The 22,504-nt window shown below is 44.7% G+C and overlaps 1 protein-coding gene across 3 annotated transcripts in view; it reads right to left on the bottom strand.

The window, feature by feature from the left end:
- Window positions 1-22,504, bottom strand: part of pde5ab (phosphodiesterase 5A, cGMP-specific, b) — a 120,260-nt gene that overhangs the window by 50,864 nt on the left and 46,892 nt on the right. For all 3 annotated transcript variants that reach the window (XR_014570645.1, XM_083788605.1, XM_083788604.1), the window contains exons 2-6: window positions 17,554-17,847; window positions 16,613-16,952; window positions 13,909-14,082; window positions 2,143-2,232; window positions 1,461-1,532 (exon numbers count right to left, since the gene is read on the bottom strand). Coding sequence is in view for 2 of the 3 variants with exons in the window: in XM_083788605.1 (XP_083644731.1) it covers window positions 1,461-1,532; window positions 2,143-2,232; window positions 13,909-14,082; window positions 16,613-16,952; window positions 17,554-17,847 (970 nt within the window). In the remaining variant the exon portion in view is untranslated. The remainder of the gene's footprint in view (window positions 1-1,460; window positions 1,533-2,142; window positions 2,233-13,908; window positions 14,083-16,612; window positions 16,953-17,553; window positions 17,848-22,504) is intronic.

The following is a 22,504-nucleotide window of genomic DNA, read 5'->3' as shown; positions in this document are numbered from 1 at the left end:
GGTCCCCAGTTCAAATATAATTATTGTGGGGGGTCCCCAGTTCAAATATAATTATTGTGGGGGGTCCCCAGTTCAAATATAATTATTGTGGGGGGTCCCCAGTTCAAATATAATTATTGTGGGGGGTCCTCAGTTCAAATATAATTATTGTGGGGGGTCCCCAGTTCAAATATAATTATTGTGGGGGGTCCCCAGTTCAAATATAATTATTGTGGGGGGTCCCCAGTTCAAATATAATTATTGTGGGGGGTCCCCAGTTCAAATATAATTATTGTGGGGGGTACCCAGTTCAAATATAATTATTGTGGGGGGTCCCCAGTTCAAATATAATTATTGTGGGGGGTCCCCAGTTCAAATATAATTATTGTGGGGGGTACCCAGTTCAAATATAATTATTGTGGGGGGTCCCCAGTTCTAATATAATTATTGTGGGGGGTCCCCAGTTCTAATATAATTATTGTGGGGGGTCCTCAGTTCTAATATGAACACTGTGGGGGGTCCCCAGTTCTAATATAATTATTGTGGGGGGTCCCCAGTTCTAATATAATTATTGTGGGGGGTCCCCAGTTCTAATATGAACACTGTGGGGGGTCCCCAGTTCTAATATAATTATTGTGGGGGGTCCCCAGTTCTAATATAATTATTGTGGGGGGTCCCCTGTTCTCATATGAACACTGTGGGGGGTCCCCTGTTCTAATATGAACACTGTGGGGGGTCCCCTGTTCTAATATGAACACTGTGGGGGTCCCCTGTTCTAATATGAACACTGTGGGGGTCCCCTGTTCTAATATGAACACTGTGGGGGTCCCCTGTTCTAATATGAACACTGTGGGGGGTCCCCTGTTCTAATATGAACACTGTGGGGGGTCCCCTGTTCTAATATGAACACTGTGGGGGGTCCCCTGTTCTAATATGAACACTGTGGGGGGTCCCCTGTTCTAATATGAACACTGTGGGGGGTCCCCTGTTCTAATATGAACACTGTGGGGGGTCCCCTGTTCTAATATGAACACTGTGGGGGGTCCCCTGTTCCAATATGAACACTGTGGGGGGTCCCCTGTTCTAATATGAACACTGTGGGGGGTCCCCTGTTCTAATATAACTATAGAAATGCACTCTCTCTCTCTCTCTCTCTCGGTGCTTTGCACACAGGTACTGCTACTAACTAATGTTTATTACGACTGCTGTTCTATATCCATTAGACCTGTTATTGACCTTATACCAACCTTGAAACGTACCTTAGTTACGTCACCATCAACAGCCAATAAGGGACCACCATTCTTACCCCGACATACATACATACCCAGCCGATCATCAAGAACGGTGGTCCCCTATTGGCCGGTGGACCACACCGACATACCCAGCTCCGCTTGCACAAGTAAAGGTACCCAGTTCACATATAATTATGTTGGGGGTTGAGAAGCGCTGTGATACAGCAGAGTGATGCCGCTTCTCTTCACCTTTTCGTCCTGTTCTGTGAAAGCTCCGTCCACGCCACATTTCTTGTTGATGGCCTGAGCCACGCCCACCACCTGGGAAATGGACATAATTACAATTGTGAGCCAAAAGGTTTGGCTCATAATCCACAATGCCCTCCTGTGTAGTATGACTTATGACTCCAGTTCCCTACTCTAGTCTACTCTTTTTTATGGTTTGTTTTTAACAAACAATAAAATGCTAGCGCCATCTAGCGATAGTTCAGCATACGCCAACCATTGACTTTCACACCATTCTATTACTTCACAGAAGAAGCCCGCCTCTCGGGGACGACAAAAACAGCGATGGCGGAGGGGGTCGCGCAGAGCAGACTTGAGAGGCGTTCGTATTTTAGACACGCGGTCACCGGGAGTTGCTATTGAGTCACTAAACACGGTCATCCAGCGCAATCTGAGCTGGAATTCTTTTTTTAGAAAGGCCTCAGCCCCCACCTTTCTTTTTTTTCAATGCATGGAGGCATGAAGGGAAAGCCAAACGAACATGGAGCTGGCGATCGACCGATAGCTTAAATATACGGCAAGCCAACATTATAGGTTTATCATTAAATAGAACGCTAAATAACACGCAGATCTACAAGCATTCATTCATCCATCCATCCATCCATCCATCCATCCACCCATCCACCCACAGGGCCAGAGGCCGTACCTCCTCTCTGTGGTTCTTGATGGGCAGACACAGGATGCTCTGGGTCTTATACCCTGTGATCAGGTCCACCTCCGCATTGAACCTGGGGTCCTGCAACACAAAAGAACACACAAACAAATGCAAATCACTGCATGCCTTCCTTTAAAACAGGCCTGAAAAGCCACCTTACAGCAGGCAGGCCGAAGGGAGCGGTTAATGCTCGCTCTGTGCTGTTTACATTTATGTCTAATACAGTATTTAATCAATAAATCACGCACGCACGCACGTACACACACACACACACAAACACACAATTACACCCTATCACAGAAGCAAGCAAGCAACACACCGGCCGCATCTATAATTTTCATAATGTTTTTTCATTTGTTTATTTTAAAGTATCCCCATTAGCTGCAACCTGAAGTCTTCCTGGCCTCCTAAGACAACAATATAATATACTATAACTAGTTTTCCTCGCAGCACAGGTCTCCGTCAGGCCAGGTATAGGTTATTGCAGGCCTGCAATATTCACAATTCACCTCATTATAGAGGGGAGTAGAATTGTGGCGTTCATGATTCGCAGCATTTTGTTCAAAGCGAACCACTCCTACACTCCTTTAGATGCCAATCGTTTGACCATTATGTGTATGTAAAGTCTACATTTATTTTGTCCCCATCGAGTGGAATAACGTACGAATATCTGAACAATAGATTATGTTATTATGAAGAAAGTATTAAGCATTAATAACTCCACGAAAATGAACAATGAAATGAACCAGAAAGTCTTTCTTTGACTGTGTGAGCCAATTGAGACGCTGGTGCATTCCTGCAGCGCTTGTTCTGGATGAACAGCCTGGAAACCCTTCTTGCATCCTTGTTTTGAGCTGATTTATTGAGCAGCATATTGGATGCAGATGACCATACTGCTGAGCAGTAATCTAAGTCAGTGGTTCCCAACCTTTTTCATGTCAAGGACCCCCAGGGGTTCGGAGGAAACAACATGAGGGAAGTGCATGGTGCCGCATGGTGGGTTATTCGACACAACATTTCTAGTGTCCAGGCAGACAAGTAGACCCTCTCATAGCTTCCTTTGTGTGTGCTGTATGTGACATTTAGCATTGAGAGGGCTTAGTACAAGTGTGTGTGTGTGTGTGTGTGTGTGTGTGTGTGTGTGTGTGTGTGTGTGTGTGTGTGTGTGTGTGTGTGTGCGTGCGTGCGTGTGTGCGTGTGCGCACCCAGCATCTGTCCGTCTGTCTCCCACTCTGTGTGTGAAGGGTTTCTCAACGTGGGTGCCATGTCAAAACACTTTAATAATATCTGGAATACATTTATCAATATCACTTTGTTGTAACCTCCTCTAAGCTTTCTGAAACTGACCTGAGTTGCACTGTACTAAAACTTGAAATCTTTTTCAGCCTACAGTACACCAAGGGCTCCATTTTCGATTACTGCTAAACCCCTTTTACCTAAACTTCTTTGCCTTTTTTTTTTTACTATTTTGTTAAAATTGCCAGTCTACAAGCTCACAACGTGTCAATGTAGATTGGCTAGTTTAACTATTCAAAAATGTTTATAGTCAAAAAAGGCAAAGAAGTTTAGGGATAAGGGGTTTAGCGTTGACGAAAATGGAGCCCCAAGTCTCTTCAACAAAAGTAGCAGATCTACAAGCTCACAACGTGATTGTAGATTGGCTATTTTTGGTGAATGTTCCGTCCCCCAGAATAGGGAGGCTGAAGTGGTTCAATTAGAAGTACAAAAGTTATTTTCAATCTGGTGTAAAGAAAATGTAATCCAGGGGTGCCGTGAATGAAAAGGTTATTTAAGGGCTGAGAACCACTGTCCTATACACGCGCACACACGAGCGCGCGTGTGTGTGTCGTCTCTGTCGGATGGAAACCTCATATGTCCAAAACTGTTACTTTTCAGGATTCAACTTCAAAAGGGAAAAAAGTGGTAGATCTACGAGCTAGGCTTGTGGATCTGCTACTTTTGTGTGACACTGTAGTATGACCAAGTAGGGCTATGATAAAAAATCAAAACACAAACAGCTTAAATATGGAGATTTCGGGTTTCGGCACACAACAACGATGTGTAACTGACCAGTTGCATGTGCGCATGTGTGCGAGTGTGTCTGTGTACGTGTGTGTGCGTGTGTGTCTGTATGTGTGTGCGTGTGTGTCTGTGTGTGTGTGTGTGTGTGTGTGTGTGTGTGTGTGTGTGTGTGTGTGTGTGTGTGAGGGTGTGTGTGTGTGTGTGTGTGTGTGTGTGTGTGTGTGTGTGTGAGGGTGTGTGTGTGTGTGTGTGTGTGTGTGTGTGTGTGTGTGTGTGTGTGTGTGTCTGTGTGTGTGTGTGTGTGTGTGTGTGTCTGTGTGTGTGTGTGTGTGTGTGTGTGTGTGAGGGTGTGTGTGTGTGTGTGTGTGTGTGTGAATGCGTGCGTGTGTGCGCCGCGCCTGCCCAAACAGACATGCTTTCATGAGCTAAACGATGAACAGAACGCGGTTCGGTTTGCAAAAATCCAATTCTCTATACACTGCTGAGACGGACTGGCTCTGACCGCCAGCTCCCTCCCTCCCCAGCTCCCTCCCCAGCTCCCTCCCCAGCCCACGTCTACGGAGCCGCCCCGGGTCTCTGAGACGGACTGGCTCTGACCGCCAGCTCCCTCCCCAGCTCCCTCCCCAGCTCCCTCCCCAGCTCCCTCCCCAGCTCCCTCCCCAGCTCCCTCCCCAGCCCACGTCTACGGAGCCGCCCCGGGTCTCTGAGACGGACTGGCTCTGACCGCCAGCTCCCTCCCCAGCCCACGTCTACGGAGCCGCCCCGGGTCTCTGACCGCCAGCTCCCTCCCCAGCCCACGTCCAGCTCCCTCCCCAGCCCACGTCTACGGAGCCGCCCCGGGTCTCTCCACGATGACACGTAGCCTTTACAGCTGCCCAGCAGCCCTGGAAGAAGAACTACTTCTTAAGTGAAAGTATCAATACGGCATTGTAGAAATATTCCGTTACAAGTAAAAGTCCGGAATTAAAAAATGAGTAAAAGGACATCAAAATGCACTTAAAGATGGAGTGCCGTGTTTACTATGGAAAGTAAAAGTATTCATTATGAAGAATGTCCTGCTTCAAGTTTTCAAATGCATAACAATTTTTACAATCAAATGGATGATCGAAATGGGCTGACGTGGTTAATGTACATTTTCTAAAAAAACTAGTAACTAGTAACTAAAGTTTTCAAATAATTGTATATAAGTACAATATTTGCCTTTGAGATATAGTGGAGTAGAAGTAAAAGTACTGACAATTGGAAATACTCCAGTAAAGTAAAATGACCTAAATACAGTACTTAACACATTTATTGCCTTTGGCGGAATATTCTGTGCAACGCGTCGCTTCGCGCCACGTTGCGAACTTGTAAATCGCCTATTTGCACAACTTCTTAAATATTTGTTTTTTAATTTATGGAATTTATTCGATCTCTTCATGAGAATCATGCTTTTAATTAGTGGACATTTTTGCTTTTTTGGGAATGTGTGCAAACATTTTGTTTATAAAAAAAAAAGAAGAGGAAAATACTCAAGTAGTGTAAAAGTACCTAAAAATGTACCTAGTTGCCTTCCACCCGCCCAGCACTTAGCTCCGGTTTCAGTCCCAGAGAAATGTTCAGTCCACAAAGTTTAGCCTCCCTGTCTTCTGCCAATATTATTGGAAACCTGAGAAATATGTGTGGGATAAGCCCCGATCCAAAAGAAACGCTCTCGGGCAAAAAACCCTGCATCTCCATAGTTCATCTACTGTATGTACATGTTTTTTATATACATTAATACTATTGGTCTTCCATTATGGTCCCGGACATTATTTTTGGTGGGTAAAAAATCCCATTTACTTTTAATACATTTAAAAAAAAGTTTAAATAAATAAATTAAAAATATATGATATTTCTAAATATATATATATATATTTGATACACACAAATCTAAAAATCATAATAATTAAGAAGTAGTGAAAAAAGCTGATCTACAAGCTCGCAACGTGGAGCGAAGTGACACGTTGTGCGCTTATAGATCTGCTATTTTCACTAGTCTGGGTCCCTCGCAAACGTCTAAGCTCTCTTTTGGGTCTCAAGTCTGGGAACGACTGCTCTAGCCTATGAACCATAGCACAGTGGATTCTCAAACTTTTCCCAAGTCAAGGGACCCCCGACATTATTATGGACCCCCATCTCAAAATATGTTGTGCCAGGGAGACCTGGCACAACACTAGACACTAGTGGCTCTATGAGCGATATTAACAAATATGAACCCGAACCTGACCTGGCCCGACCGGTACCGACCCGACCCAACCTTTTCGGGTCGAGCCGGGCCCAAAAAAGATTCCAATTAGTCGGGCCGGGCTGAGCCTCGGCCTCAGTGATTTTCCGTAATTTTTTATTTATTTTTTTTCTCCCTTTTTTCTAAGAATGTTATAATAATAAAAATAGCAATTCTGTTATTTGTGCCCTACATGTATGTATTTATTATGAAGAAGGCTGCGCTGGGCGATTCCCTTGTGACAGGAGGAGGACGAGTGGAGGCGGGGGGGCGCAGCGCACCTGCATTTCAGCAGCACAGCACTGCAGAGAGAAGTGAACGGTGTGAGTCTTGGCTGGCCTCTGGTTTGCGCACCAAATGAGCTTCTAATCAGTTAACTTGCCATAGGCCTATGCTTAAATGTTTTATAAGATCAATCGGATTATCACACTATAGCTGAAGCGTCAGGTTTCGGCAGCGCGCCTTGTTATATGCGCCCAAAATAACATCTGTAAGCTGTCGAGACACGCCATGAGCGGTGCGTGGATGGTTTGTAAACTTTGTAGGCTGTGTTTGTTCTTTTGTATTTGGACACCGAACGGGGACAATAATTATAACATTCACTTCAGACAGAGGAAACTAAATGGAGCTTTACTCACCATCACTGGAAATACATTAGAATGATGGAAATGGAACATTAACAGCCTAAAGTGAGTTACATAAATCCTATATTTCGGCGATAAGTCCATTTTTTTAAGTCTGACTTTATCGGGCTTCGGGCCTAACATTATGGTAATTTTTAGGGTCGGGCCGAGCCTCGGGCCGACCCAGTTAGGGTAGGGTCGGGCCTTAATTTTTGGGCCCATTGAGAACTTTATCTGGTATAGAGTATATTAATACAATATAACTTATACAACTTATGTGGTAGAATATGTTACTACAATATAACTCAATGGTAAAAGCACTTTTACCTGCATTTCAGGAAACCGGGTTCAAATCCGGGGAAGAAGAGGAAATTCCAGTTACACAGTGCTTCTTAACATTGTTGAATTAACATCGATTTTACAATATAAATGAGGGTCCCAGAGATATAAATGCCATTAAATGGGGGGTCCGTAGACGAATGCATGTCAAACTTTGACATTAAAACGGGTTGAGAATCACTGCTAGAGCTGTACAAATCTTCTCTTATCGGGGTCCCTCCCGGGACCTTTTCAAATGGGGGCCCGCAGCCGAATAAGTGTCAATTTGGGGGTCCTTCACATGAAAAGGTTCGGGAACCACTGTTTTATTGCACATCCGAGGTTTCCACCCGACGGCGTCCACATAGAGAAGTACCACATTTTGTTTCCCCTCGCAGATTGCATTTTGGATGCAGCACAGTGCGAGCATTGATAACGAAAACATCCCCACGGATTGGTTTGGCCCGCGCGTCTGCCAAGCACTTTATCCACGCAGGGCCAAACCAATGTAAACAACCGGAGGGGAGTTTTTTTGTTTTTTTGTTCCCCCGTCTCTCGCTCGCCACTTTTGAACATAACCCCCCCCCCCGACCCACCAATGGTTAAGCTAACGATCCAATCAGAGCGAGCGGGGCAGTCCCCCCGGCGAGGGCCCCCGCGCCACACCAAATGACGCACGCGGCTGGGCGCTGCACGCAAAATGCGACGCACAATCTAGTGTCAGGTTCTGTAGATGCACAGCAGGGGGGCCCGGCCCACCCTAGTGTAGGACGTGCACGCACAAGCAGTGGTGTGTGTGTGTGTGTGTGTGTGTGTGTGTGTGAGAGAGTGAGTGAGTTTTGTGTGCACGCATGGTTGCGCACACAACCACTTGCAAGTATTAATTTAGGAGGTTTTAGGTTGTGTCTTTCAGCGTGCAGACACACACACACACACACACACACACACACACACACACACACACACACACACACACACACACACACACACACACACACACACACACACACACACACACACACACACAGCAAATTAAGCAGCTATAATTGGACACAGGTGGACCATGTCCCATCTGCCACTTCTGTTCTCTATCCTGTCTGCTTTCATTCCTTCTCCCTCTCTGAAGCAATCATAGTAATCATTGCTTAAGAGTAAGCTCAATAAAAGCATGGGCTACCAGGGCCTCCCAGACAGGCAGGGAGAGCACAGTCGGGTTAGAATAGAAAATCTGGCTGTCCTTTTAAGAATTATATGACCTAATAATCACCTGTTCACATTCACCCATTATTAGTCACGTAATCTATGTGTGAGTGAGTGAGTGAGTGGGTGAGTGAGTGAGTGGGTGGGTGAGTGAGTGAGTGGGTGAGTGAGTGAGTGAGTGAGTGAGTGGGTGAGTGAGTGAGTGAGTGAGTGAGTGAGTGAGTGAGTGAGTGAGTGAGTGAGTGGGTGAGTGAGTGGGTGAGTGAGTGAGTGAGTGAGTGAGTGAGTGAGTGAGTGAGTGGGTGAGTGAGTGGGTGAGTGAGTGAGTGGGTGGGTGAGTGAGTGAGTGAGTGGGTGGGTGAGTGAGTGAGTGAGTGAGTGAGTGAGTGAGTGAGTGAGTGAGTGAGTGGGTGAGTGAGTGAGTGAGTGAGTGAGTGAGTGAGTGAGTGAGTGAGTGAGTGAGTGAGTGAGTGAGTGAGTGAGTGAGTGGTCATCGCCATGTTAGCTTGTGGTGGACATTTTTGTCAAAATTCAATGTTTGCCATATGGAGTTACGGACATAGAGAATAAGTGGACAATATTAGCAGAAACACAAAGAGCTAGCCCTGAATGACCATAACAGGTCCGTAACTCTGAGAGTTGATTGAGTGTTCAAATTGAACTAAATACTTTTGTACTTTTACTCAAGTACATTTTGGATACCAGACTTGTACTTAACAAGTAACAGAGTATTTCTAGAATAGGGTATTGATACTTCTGAAAAAAATCACTGGAAATAGGAGGTTTCTGCCCGTCAGCGACAATATGCATGGTGCACGGCTGACCTTTACACAAGGCTCTGCCGTGCTCACGCAATACAGTACGGCAGTGGATTTCACCCTTTTTCATATCAAGGTCCATTATTTATTCGGCATTTGAGCCACGGACGGACCACCATTTGATGAGATGTAGCCTTTACTCAGACGTAAAACGAAGAATATTTAGTTTGGCGCTGCATAAGATATTGTCCACAATTCCATGCTGTATATTGATGTGATACCATAGAAAAGATAACAGGCAAACGTTGATCAAAATGACAATTATTCTACATTCTCTAATTGTGTAGACTTCTTGTAAATTAAGGAATAAACTCTTGAGAACGTAAAATGAAACCAAAGTTGCATTTGGTATCATGTTATCCATTGGGTTACCAACTCTCCATCAGGTTTCCTTCCAATTCAAAAGTGTCACAGTGCGACACATTTTGAGCTTGTAGATCTGCTATTTTTGCTACTCTTGTGTGACATACTAGAATAACAAAGTATAACATAAATTTACGAAAACAAAATATGCAGATAAGAGTTTTCTGCCCCGACAGTAACAATATGCAATGTGGCCCTCTGGAGTGAGTGTGGAAATATACAGTAGTTGCCTTCTCTATCACCAACGTTGCCCACCGCTGCACTAAACAAAGCAATCCAGTACGCCTTTGCAACCGCCCTGAGGTTGGAAAACCCCTCGCCCCAAGACAAAATACAGTCCATACTAATATTAGCTATACTGATATCACTGAATAGCAGCTTGGGTTGACATTTAAAAACTGATTGCGATTTCACACAGACTGTCAATTCAATGGTGGGCATTCCTTCCTTTTCCCTATGGCAAACACACGCACGCACGCAATGAAACACTATACTGTCTATCATTGCCTTGGGGCTGTAACTCTTATCTCTATAGTTTAACTTTTTGTGTTTTTTGTAAATGAGCATCAAGACAAGGCGTGGAATGTGGTTCTGGTACTTTTGCTGTTTATTTATCATTTTAATCCTGAAAAGGAACAGTTTTGGACATGTGATGTTTCCACCCGACAGAGATGTTATGATTGATTTGTGGGCATTTATAATGCGGTCAAACGGAACTCCCCATTGGCAACGTTCTTGTTTTTGTTATAATCACAATCACCCAATGCTATGCAAGATAATGTTCCAGGTCAGAATTCAATTCAATATAGCGCTGCTAAACAATGGGGAACTTTAGGAATGCAACCCAATTTATCAAACTATAACAGCATTAACCCATATTTTTGACAAAAGTGCAGTGCTGTGGTCGTATAAAAGCAACAAATGACTCGCGGTCGTTCTTTATTGTGGTTACTGGCACAGCCATGCTTCGCGTCATGCTTATGCCGCAGCACAGCCATGCTTCGCGGCCGATGCCACAGCACAGCCGGGTGCCAATAACCACGACAAAGCACCCCTTCTCATGTTTTATTGCTTGCGTCACTCCTGAGTAACAATGCGAGCGGCAGTAAATATCTTTAGGTGTATGCCATTGGACTCAAATAGTCAATATATATATATATAGTACACACAGTATATATATATATATATATATATATATATATATATATATATATGTGTGTATTTGGTAGGCAGAATTATTCTGTCTGTCTGTCTGTCTGTAGGCATTATAGTCACTAGGTCTTGTTGATGAAAAGTATATATATTGGCAGGCCTTGATGGCGTCGTAATGACTGGTTTTACACTTGGTTGTATGCTGAAAATATCCTATGTACAAGCTCACAACGTGCACGCATGCATGCTCTGTTTTCTCTGTACATACTATCCACTTGCCTTTATTACAAATAACTCAATAACTTTATTACAAATAACTCAATAACTTTTCCTCGATTCATCCTGGGGCGATTTAGACCAGATGTACAAGAACACGCAGATGCGCACACGCACACGCACACACACACACACACACACACACACACACACACACACACACACACACACACACACACACACACACATTCTTCTTTTTACAGCTGGCGCTCCATAGGGGGGCACATACGGAGGTGCTCAGAGTGCAGGACAGAAATCACAAACTCTCATGCAAGCAAACACTCTCTCCGTCATACACACAGCACAAACGCGCGCACGTACGCATGCACACACACACACACACACACACACAGTGGAGTGCATGCACTCCTCCGCTAACAAAACGCTTGTGATTGCATTACCCCAGCAGGCTATAATTATGGCAGAGGACGGACGTCGTAATCAATGGTTTGACCAAGAATAACACATGAACAGAGAAACAACTGATGGTTGATTGGGGTGGTCTCGAACCCACCTCCCAAAGGGGGGAGGGGGGGGGGGGTATTATTTTTCGCTGAAACTAACAAAATTATGAAATAGCTGGAATTTTGGGAAAAACTGCATGTTTTGGCTAACTGAGTGAAATATAGCTAAAAGTCTGGCTGGGGTAAGACAGCGACTATACCACTCAGATATCATCATCACACAAGAGTGGGGGCAAAGTTCGCAACCTTTGACACCAAAAGGTCAAAGGTCACAAGCGCCTACAGACTCCCAGAGGTCACAGTGCTGACATTTGACCCGAGAACAAAGTGAGGCAGGGGGTTTGGAGACGGACTACTGGACACATTCCAGAAAATACACACTTTGTGTGTGGGGACGACAACGTTCATATTTCATACATGAAAAAAGAAAATGGTAATAGCGCGGTAATAACGCGTCACATCTAGATCTGCTAAATTGCCACTATTAATGTTATTCCACTGTTAAAGGGCAACTTCACCCCTTTTGCAACCAGATATTTTTTCAATGATGTTTGAGTGACAAGAAACACTTTCCAGCTGGGGGTTTTATGTGGGTAATATAGGTTTTTAGATATTTTAGTATTTCAAAGTGATGTGATGTGTCTGTGATGTCATGGTCTCTGGTATCACTGCTGGATTACTACAATTACCACAATGCTTTGCGGCACTCATCCCACCTTGTGGAGAGGGGGAGGGCTGTCTTACTGAGACTGTGCTGCACCATGACACTTTCATGGGAGCCAAATCTCGCACCGGAAGTTACCGGGTACATGAATACAAAGCAGTGAATGGAGCAAGCTTGACCAGCTCATAACAAACATTATTTATGAACCATTGAGACTTGTGTCATAATCGGTTCAGGCATATAAAAGAAGACATATCAGTTTGTTTTCTAATCGCTTTTCGATGTGCACAGAGTGCACAGTACATCATTTTATTTGAGGCAGCATAATATCGTTTCTGTTCCGGGGGAATCGCGAGATTTGGCTGCCAGACAGGAAACGGTGGACAGTCTCACGATACTTCAGAAACGTTCAGAAATGTACTTTTTTCTCTTTAGATACCTCTATAAAATGACACATTGTACACATCGAAAAGCAACACAGCAGACAATAATGTGTCATATGAGCTGGTCACTGAGCTCTCGTTGCCTCCAGTGCATTCTGCCCAAATTCCGGGTGCAGTTTGGCTCCCATGCGACGAATCTGCCGTCTGGAATTGCGTGATTGCGAAAATGACCTCCATTTCATATACCTTGATGTAGTCCAGGGAGGAAGTGAGACCAGTGTCCATGACATCATGGACACTTTAAAATACTAAAATATCTAAAAACATAGATAACATTTTACCCACATAACAACCCCAGGAAGGTGTTTCTTGCCTCCCAAACTCATGAAAATAAGAGCTGGTGCTGGTGCTCTTATTTGGTGAAAATATGCAGCCCGGTTCAAACTCTCGCATTGAAAACATGGGCGCGGTGCATGAGCAACGGCACGCCAATAAGTAGGCCTATAACTCAGGCTTACTTCTAAGAGAAAGAGAGAAAAAGGTATGCGTGTGTGTGTGTGTGTAACCTAGTGTGTGTGTGTGTGTGTGTGTGTGTGTGTGTGGTCAGGGTGTATAGTAGGTCTGTGCTCTGTCAGCAAAGACCCTCCAGCGACAGACCCAGTGCAAACACTGCCTACTTCCACGCAAAAGCACGGGTACACGCACGCAGGCACGCAGGCACGCGCACACACACACACACACACACACACACACACACACACACACACACACACACGCACACACGCACGCACACACGCACACCTCCATTACATTCATCACCAAAATCTCAGCTTCCATGCTAGCCACAATGGTACGATACCTGATACTACCGCAAATTAAGAGAGAAGGGGGGGTAGACAGACAGACAGACAGACAGACAGACAGACAGACAGACAGACAGACAGACAGACAGACAGACAGACAGACAGACAGACAGACAGACAGAAAGCTCTCAATGTGTCGCTTGACACTACTTTCACTATTTTGTTTGGGGGCAAAAAGAGAAAATGTGGGAAAATGTTTGCCTATGATGACATTACCAGAATAGGGATGCCACCGAAGTGGTTAATAATTGAATGACTGCATACAATAATTAATTATGCATGAAATAACTGAATTTAAGGTTAAACACAAGGGGGTGATGACCCGAGAGAGAGAGAGAGAGAGAGAGGAAGGGGGGGTTGTCTCACCTCATACGCGTTCTTGATGTTGAGGGGCTTTCCCGTGGCCGCCACATGTCCCACAATGCCCTTGTTCCACTCCAGGCGGATGCAGCTATTGGACGACTCCTCCAGCGTCGAGCCCTCCGCCACGTCAAACAGACGGCTCACCAGGAACTTCCTGTTGGAGCTGTCCTCCCCCACCTGCCGGGAGGAAGTGACATCAAACCAGCATTGATTTTGACAGCATTTATTTTTGTATAAAATTTTAGTCTAGTTTTAGTAAAATTATAGTCGACTAAATCTACAGTTGAACTAGGTTCTTGCATTTTTAACTTGCTGCGTTTGCGTTCACACTGCGCTCTTTCAACCACAGCAGGAAACCATCAGGCCCTGATGAAGACCTGTCGAAACATGTTGGCAGTTGCCTTTTTAATTTAATAAAGGCGTTCCTCATTTCTTAACTTTGTGTGCCCGTATCCTTCTCTTTTTATCTATGTCTTGATCCCATATTTGATCCGTGTGAGCACCTTTTCATCATTATCACATCTTGCTATCTCCACTGAGCACCTGGTTAGTTAGTTCCTCCTTTTTCACAATTCTTCCCTTGTCGGGGTTTCTAAACAAATCTTTTTGAATGGGGGTCTGCGGCCAAATGATCAATGTTGAGGGGCCGGATCATTGACAGGAAAATGTTTGATAACCAATTAACCACTGGATTATGTTGCGTTGAATTGCACTTTGAATGAGACCGACTCTTGGGTTGAGAAACACCTCCACGCAGTGGCACGCACATGTCCTCGTACTGTGACTGTAGTAATAATGCAGAAGTCATTCAAAAAAGGGGTTATACTTAATGTTGTTTCCCACACAGGCCTCAAGGGGCCTTTTACGCTTGGCTCTGCCATCGTGGTGAGGGAGAATTCCTTATTAAGTGCGCCATAGGGTCGAATTAAAGTGAGCTCATAAAAAAATAACCCTAAACAACATATATTTTAACAGTCGGGGAAGACATTATGAGAGACAAGAGTGTAGAATGTTTAAAATTAGCCATGTGAATCCCAGCTTTCCCTTTTCTGGGCATGTCGTAATAACGCGAGCTTGTAGATTTGCTGTAGATTTGACATGCAATAACAGTAGGGTTTATGGGGCCGCAGTGGCCTAATGGTTAGGGGGGTGCCCTTGTTGCCAGAAGGTTGTTGCTGGAAGAAATACTCTGTTACAAGTAAAAGAAGTCCAGAATTCAAAATTTACTTTGTTTTCAAATGTATACAAATCTTTTGAAAATAGCAGATATCTTTATTATGTGACGCATTGTAGATTGGCTATTTTCAAATGGTAATATAATATATGAATATAGGGCTGAAGTGGGTAATGTATGTTTTGTAATAATCAAAATCTACAAAGTAACTATAGTAACTATAAAGTTTTCTATAACAAAAAACATTGCATGGATGCACCTGGGACGTATCCTTGGGGCACAGTGATGTGTCCGGGCCCCTCCTACGTCTCACCAGGTCCACTCCTGCTCTCACCAGGCCCAGGACCTGTGCGTTGCACCAGAGTCCCAGCACCAGACACTTCGTTCAGGAGTGGTGGGCAATGGTTCCGCAGACTCCACCCGAGCGAGAAGGTGGTCTCTGCTTGCTGCTTGAATGGCCCTCCTAAAGGCCTCACCGAGCGTTTGTTGGGCTTCCTCCTCACGGAGGACACAGGCTGGGGCGCTAACCCATACTGCTCATCCGGGTGCCGTCTACATTCCGGCTGTCACCCGTCTCTCCGGTGGTCACCAGACTATACCTGGTTGTCACATGAAGTGGGTAATGTATGTTTTGTAATAATCAAAATCTACAAAGTAACTAGTAACTAGAAAGTTTTCAAATAATTGTAGTGGAGTAAAAGTATATTTCTCAGAGGCAAATATTTGCCTGTGAATAGAAGTAACAGTATTGGAAATTGGAAGTGCCCTTGTTGCTGGAAGTTGTCAGTTTGATTCCCCTGACCAGCAGGAATATCTGGGTGGGCACTGGGCAGTCTGTCATGTTATAGGGCTAGGTGAGCCCTTTCAAGATACGGCTGAACGTGTCACTCCACTAATACACTCTCCCGGCATGTTTCCGGTCTGTACCTGTCAAATTAAGGCTGGGAAAAGCACATAGACGTGTGTCTGCATGTCTTTGTTTGGAGCCTTACACACAATGAAATATTATAAAAGAAAGTACTACCGGAACTACTGGTTTTAGAAGGCATTTTGTACAGAATCGGCCTTGGGTTCTTAACCCATTTAGACTTGGAAGGTTTATATGTTGATATACCTTTCAATCTGGGTAAAGCAGCTCTGTACATTTTAGTCGTTACTACAGCATATGTCATTACTGTCCGGCAGGAACCTTGTATCTTGTATCTTCCTAAATTAGAGCCTTTCTTCATCATACAGTGTTGCACAAAAGTTGTGAAAATAGTGGATCTACAAGCGCACAGCGCCTCGCAATGCATTTTTAAAATGGCTTAATGGCTTTCAATAAACGGTGCTCCTTGACTTGGAAAAGGAGCCAGCTTACGTGCCTCAGGATCCCCCAGGAAGAGGTTGTTAATGTTAAATAGTTAAATCGTCCATTTATTATTTATTTATTTATATAACGCTTCTTATCCAAAGCGCTTTACATAGATGGTGTATTACATTCACTTGAATGTTTCTTCACATTAATGTTGATCTCCCCCCCCCCCCCCGTACCAGGAAGAGCGAGTAGCGGTCGGCGGCGATCATCCCGTTGATGTGCATGAATATGCGGTGGCAGAGCGACGTCACGTCCAGGTGGCTGGACACGTCGCGGACCAGCTCCAGCAGCCGGGCGCAGCGGTCCCCCTCGCTGATGCCCCCCTCCCACGTGCCCCCGCCGCACCGTCCTCCTTCTTTGCCCACGTCCCCCAAACCTCCTCCTCCTCCCCCGCCCTCACCCATGGCCTGGGCGACGCGCAGGTGGTGGTGGTGGGGCGGCGGCGCCGTCGGCTCGCGGAGGTCGGAGTCGCTCACGAAGGTCAGCGAGCCCTCTGCGTCCTTGACCACGATGGGCCTAGAGATGAGATGAGATACATAGATAGAAGGGTTGATTTGGTCGGCTAAAAACGATGACGGAATTTTTTTTTGGAATGACAACATAGGCGCTGATTTCGTAGACTAAAACTACGACCAATTATTTTTCGCCAACTACCTTTTTTCACTGACAAAAACGAAATAGAAACCCCCATTTTTCAAGACTCGTTGATTTTTAAATGTTTCTATAATCGTTTCTATAAACCCTTTTTAATATATGCTCTATTGCCCTGCGCACCTGTCACAACCTGTGCATCGGCCTTTTGCTAAAACAGTAACAAAATTTAAAATAAATTGTAATGTCTTGGTATTTCTTATACCAGTAACAATCAGGTCTTTGGCCAGCTTTTGAACAACTCTGTTGGTCCGAGATGGCCACGCCGTTCCTCCATCTCGTGTGTATTGCATGAAACACTCAATTCATAACACTGGTTTCAGCGGTAATCTGTGGCAAAAAAACCCTAAAGCGCGATTACAGGACGACCTCGTTTTTTAGGCCAATTACATCGAGAGAGAAAGAAAACTAGAAAATTTGACTCAAGAGTACGATGAATAAATCAACACTGGTATGCCGTATATACCTGAGGGGCCGGTCGAACTCCGAGGCGGAGATCTTGCGGGTGGGGGTCCCGGGCGCGGGGCTGGCGGGCGACGGCGAGCGCCCGTCGTGCAGGGCAAGGGCGGAGGAGGGGAGGAACGTGATGGTGGCGGTGAAGGACGGAGTGCCGGAGGAAGAGGCCGGCGCCGCCGGAGAGGAGCAGGGGTCCGAGGGGGAGGAGGAGGGGGGCTGGTGGTGGTGGTGGTGGGCTTCTTTGGTCGTGGAGGAGGGCTGCACGGTGTGGACACGCTCAGCGAACCAGGCGTTCACCATCTCCCTGTGGGACACACAAACACATGGCTTATTAGAGTGGTTCCCTCTAAGGACCCTCTAATTGACACTAATTAGCCTGCGGACCCCCCCATGTGAAAAGGTATGCCATGAAGGGACCGCCCCATAAGAGAAGAGTTTTACGGCTCCATAGCAGTGATTCTCAACCCGTTTCAGTTTAATGGCATTTCCATCTCTGCGATCTTCAATTTATATTGTAAAATCAATGTTAATTTAACTCTTGAGGTCCATTTGGTTCCATTTGTACACTCTCAGAGTTACAGACCCGTAAGGGTCCATTTGGTTCCAAACTATAATTTAGCTGGGGACGCCCTGGAACTCCCTCAAGGACGCCTGGGGGTCCCCGGACCCCACTTTGGTAACCATTGGCTTATTAGACCCTTTAAGACCTGAGACCAGATTCTACAAGAGGTCTTCTAAATCCTGACAGTGCTCTGAAGAACCTATGTTTCTATATGTCAGTGGTTCTCAAACTATTTCATGTCAAGGTCCAAAATTATATTATGCATTTGGCCGCCGACCCCCATCTGAAAACATTTCGTTCCAGGGACCCTCAGAATAAAACATTTGATTCAACATTAGCTGCCAAGAACTAGTTTAGACACGTTTTGGCCCAATGTCTCATAGTGCCAAGAACGAGTTAGACTAGCATTTTTTTATATACTGTATATTGAATTCTTGCTCGGTCACTGTCCTCTACTGACTCCGTTTGACCAGAATGGCGTGGAGCCAAACAATACAGCTGCTGACAGTGCATAGAGCCTATTTACGAAAAACAAGTTGGAATTTCCGAAGTTGGAACATGGAGCTGAGAGATTTCTGCCCGACAACAGTGAAAATATGTGTGCCATATGCAAATGTCAGGCGATAGAGAAATAAAAGGGAGAATGACATTTTGAGTGTTTGTGTGAGTGGGTGCACTGCGCGACTGCGTGCCGTGGCCGCCACAGCTAATGCGGTTATTTGCTGGAACAAATTAAATGTGTGTGTGGGTGTCAAGGAGGAGGCACACTGCGAATAACAACCTTAACACAATTATGGATGCTCTCTCCAATCAGCCGACACATTGTCCAGTCAATGCACGCACACGCACACAAAACACACACACACACACACACACACACACACACACACACACACACACACACACACACACACACACACACACACACACACACACACACACACACACACACACACACACACACACACACACACACACACACACACACACACACACACACACACACACACACACCCCTCTCTCTGGATTCCAGCATGAGCAAAATAGCGACCGTGGCTCAGGAGGTAGAGCAGGTCGTCCAATGATCCATGGGTCGGCGGTTTGAATCCCGGCTCCTCCTGTCTACTCCTTGGGCAAGACAATGAACCCCAAATTGCCTCTGATGTGCTGGTTGGTACCTTGCATGGCTTCCGCTGCAATCGGTGTATGAATGTGTGTGTGAATGGGTGAATGTAATGCACTATGTAAAGCGCCTTGGATAAAGGCACTATATAAATGCACCATTTACCATTTAAATACAGCAAATCAATGAGCAAGTTAAGCTTTGTGAGTTCATGTCCCGATGTGTTTTTCTTTCTTTAAAACAGTCAAAGGGCTCTGTTCACCTGAGCAGCAGCAGCAAGGCCTCACTGTGAGGCCTGCAGGCAGTAAAAGTCACCCGCCATGAAATTAGCCACGGTTTCAGGACCGAATGACAGATCAGGCCACGAGCCAGCCCAAAAAACCAGTGGTGGAACAACTACAGATTTTACATAAAAGGATCAATACCACAATGTACAGTAGAAACGCTCTGGAAAGTCTGGTGTTCAAACTTTATACAGAAGTATTGGCATCAAAATATTCTAATTAGGACTCATTATGCACATTGCACGCCCGGTTATGCCGTATTCTACAAAATGTCTTCTAACATTTGATCCCTGTTGGATTATTGTTTGGTATCATGTTAGTTTGTGATATAATTCTGTTCACCTTTGATCACTGTCCTGCTCTTGGGTCCTCACCACACCACTACGTAACAGACTAAAATCTAAAATGACACAGATGCTTTCCCGGTTTGAATGGGTTGATGGCGAAAATAGTACATCTACGAGATCACAACGCGTCGTGAGCTTGTAGATCTGCTATTTCCACAAGCTACCATTCTACAATGAGGTATATAACGCAGGGTTAAGTGGTTAATCAGAGTACTAATCGATTTAGTCCAGTGGTTCTCAACCAGTGGTCCGGGGACCACCAGTGGTCCTTGAGGGGGTTCCAGGTGGTCCCCAGCTAAATGATGGAGAGTTGGCAGCCAAATGGACCCTTATAGAGCTTTAACTGAGAGTGTAAAATGAAACCAAATGGACCCGTACAGGTCCATTTGGTTTCATTTTACACTCTCAAGAGTAAAATTATTGTTAAACATCGGTGTTACTTAATTTAATTTGCAAGAAGTGTATACAAAATGAGAGAATGTAGAAGAATTGTTATTTTTATCAATGTCTGCCTGTTACAGTATCTCTCCTAACGAGGCTAAATCTCAAATGCAGAATAAATAATGGACCTTGATGTGAAAAGGGTTGAAACTAAATCAATACAAATCACACCCGTGTGAAGTGAGGGGTGCTCTTATCATCATACATGATCCATTCATTGTCAATGGGAATTTCATCTTTGTGTAGGACAAAAATAGCTGATTTGCTCAGACACATGATGTAAATTCTCCATTCATTGTCAATGGCATTTAATGTTTGTGTTAGGAGAAAAATCTACACTATAGATTAATATACTCAAAAATAAAAAGATCTGTTCAGTTTTCAGTTCTCATCATCTCATTCTGGCCAATTAGAATTTGCCTCCACTCCTCACCTTCGTCTTCAATGTTTGTGTTTACACAAACACTCAAAACTGGCCATTCATTATCAATGGCATGCATTTAATGTTTGTGTTAGGACAATGAAGTAAAACTGGCCATTCATTATCAATGACATTTAATGTTTGTACTGGGACAAAGTTTGTGTTTACACACCCTCAAAACTGGACATAGGAGGGGCTAAAATAAACACCTACTAGAACGTTTTCATGTACATTCGTTGATACATACATACATACAATTAAATTAAATTAAAACCGTAATTGCTTCTCGATTATTCGACTCACCTATACTGAGCACGACTGAGACGGTAATTGGTTAAATGTTGTTGTTTTTTTATATGTTTTGGGTTAATTGCCCAGCCCAAGCTGCACACAGTAAACGTCACCAGGCATGAAATCAGCCACGGTTGGGATAGATTAGGCCCAGAGCCAGCCCCAACACACTGCTCTGTACAGGCCAGGAGGAGAGGGTGCATGCCAGCCCCGTGTGCCAGTGGAAATGCCATCCTATCTGGCAAAGTATGAGTGCTTTTAGTGTATGTGTGTGTGTGTGTGTGTGTGTGTGTGTGTGTGTGTGTGTGTGTGTGTGTGTGTGTGTGTGTGTGTGTGTGTGTGTGTGTGTGTGTCACATAGGTTAACACGGACATTGCTGTTCCTTGGAGTGGTTGCACCACTCAAAAAAAAAGAAGTGAAATATTGGCCAAACCGCTCCCGATCTCCATTTCCATTGGCCAGAGAGAGAGAGAGAGAGAGAGAGAGAGAGAGAGAGAGAGAGAGAGAGAGAGAGAGAGAGAGAGAGAGAGAACGGTGAGTTAGACACCTGAATACATTTTAAAAGTAGACACAAATGCTACCAGCCTAACATGTTATCATGATAATTAGAGAGGACCCGCTGGCAAAGTGGTCCAGGCGCATGCCACATATAGGCTCTGGCCTGACAGCGCGTTGCGTGTTTGAGGCCTGTTCATGACTACCTTTGCTGAATGTCTCTCTCCCTATTTCCTGTTTGTCTTCACTGTAACTATCAATAAAGGCACAAAAGCCAAAAACGAATCTTTAAAAAAAAGAGAGGACCAATAGATGGTATGCGCATGACTGACATCATCATACCTGGAAGTTATGCGGGAACGCCCACTGAGTGGCAAAAAACTACTTTCTGGCCTTGACAGGCCATTCATCCAAACAGAAAAGTCCTGTCTGATTGCATTAAACAATGTTAAACTCATCAACATCAGCTGAACGAAAAGCTTGAATTATCCTCTTTCTATCTTCAAAGTTTTTGTAGAGTTTGGAAGTGCTTGTTTTCAATAACATTTTGCTGCCTCCTGCATTATGTGACATTTAGAAACAGGTGGTATGTAGGGTGGTTGAGTGATTTCCAACGAGCACTTCCAAACTCCAACACTCCATGCTGCTCACTCTAGATGAGGGGGGCGTGTCCTGATGGGAAAAGCATGCATGTGCATACTCTCTAGTGTGCATATGAAGGACCAATTGTGCAACGTTGGCTATTTGCCAGTGTAGCAATTTTTTGATATTGTAGGGAATGTGGAATCACTTTGAACATTTGCAACGCAAATCTTCCCACTCCCTCCCTGGTGCATAATCTTTTCAAATGCATATAAATGTGGGGGGGGTCACCTTCACATGAACCCAGTCTGATTCAGTCCTGATTGAACCCACGGGCATACTGGAACATAAATGTTAAATGGTGCATAAATATAGCACCTTTAAAGAGAGGGTAACATATTATTTATTTGCTAAA

This window comes from Protomyctophum parallelum, assembly GCF_964188405.1.
Source record: "Protomyctophum parallelum genome assembly, chromosome: 18".
Taxonomy (NCBI): Eukaryota; Metazoa; Chordata; class Actinopteri; order Myctophiformes; family Myctophidae; genus Protomyctophum; species Protomyctophum parallelum.
Note: the sequence above shows the minus strand (reverse complement) of the source record. Positions and strands in the feature narration are given on the sequence as shown.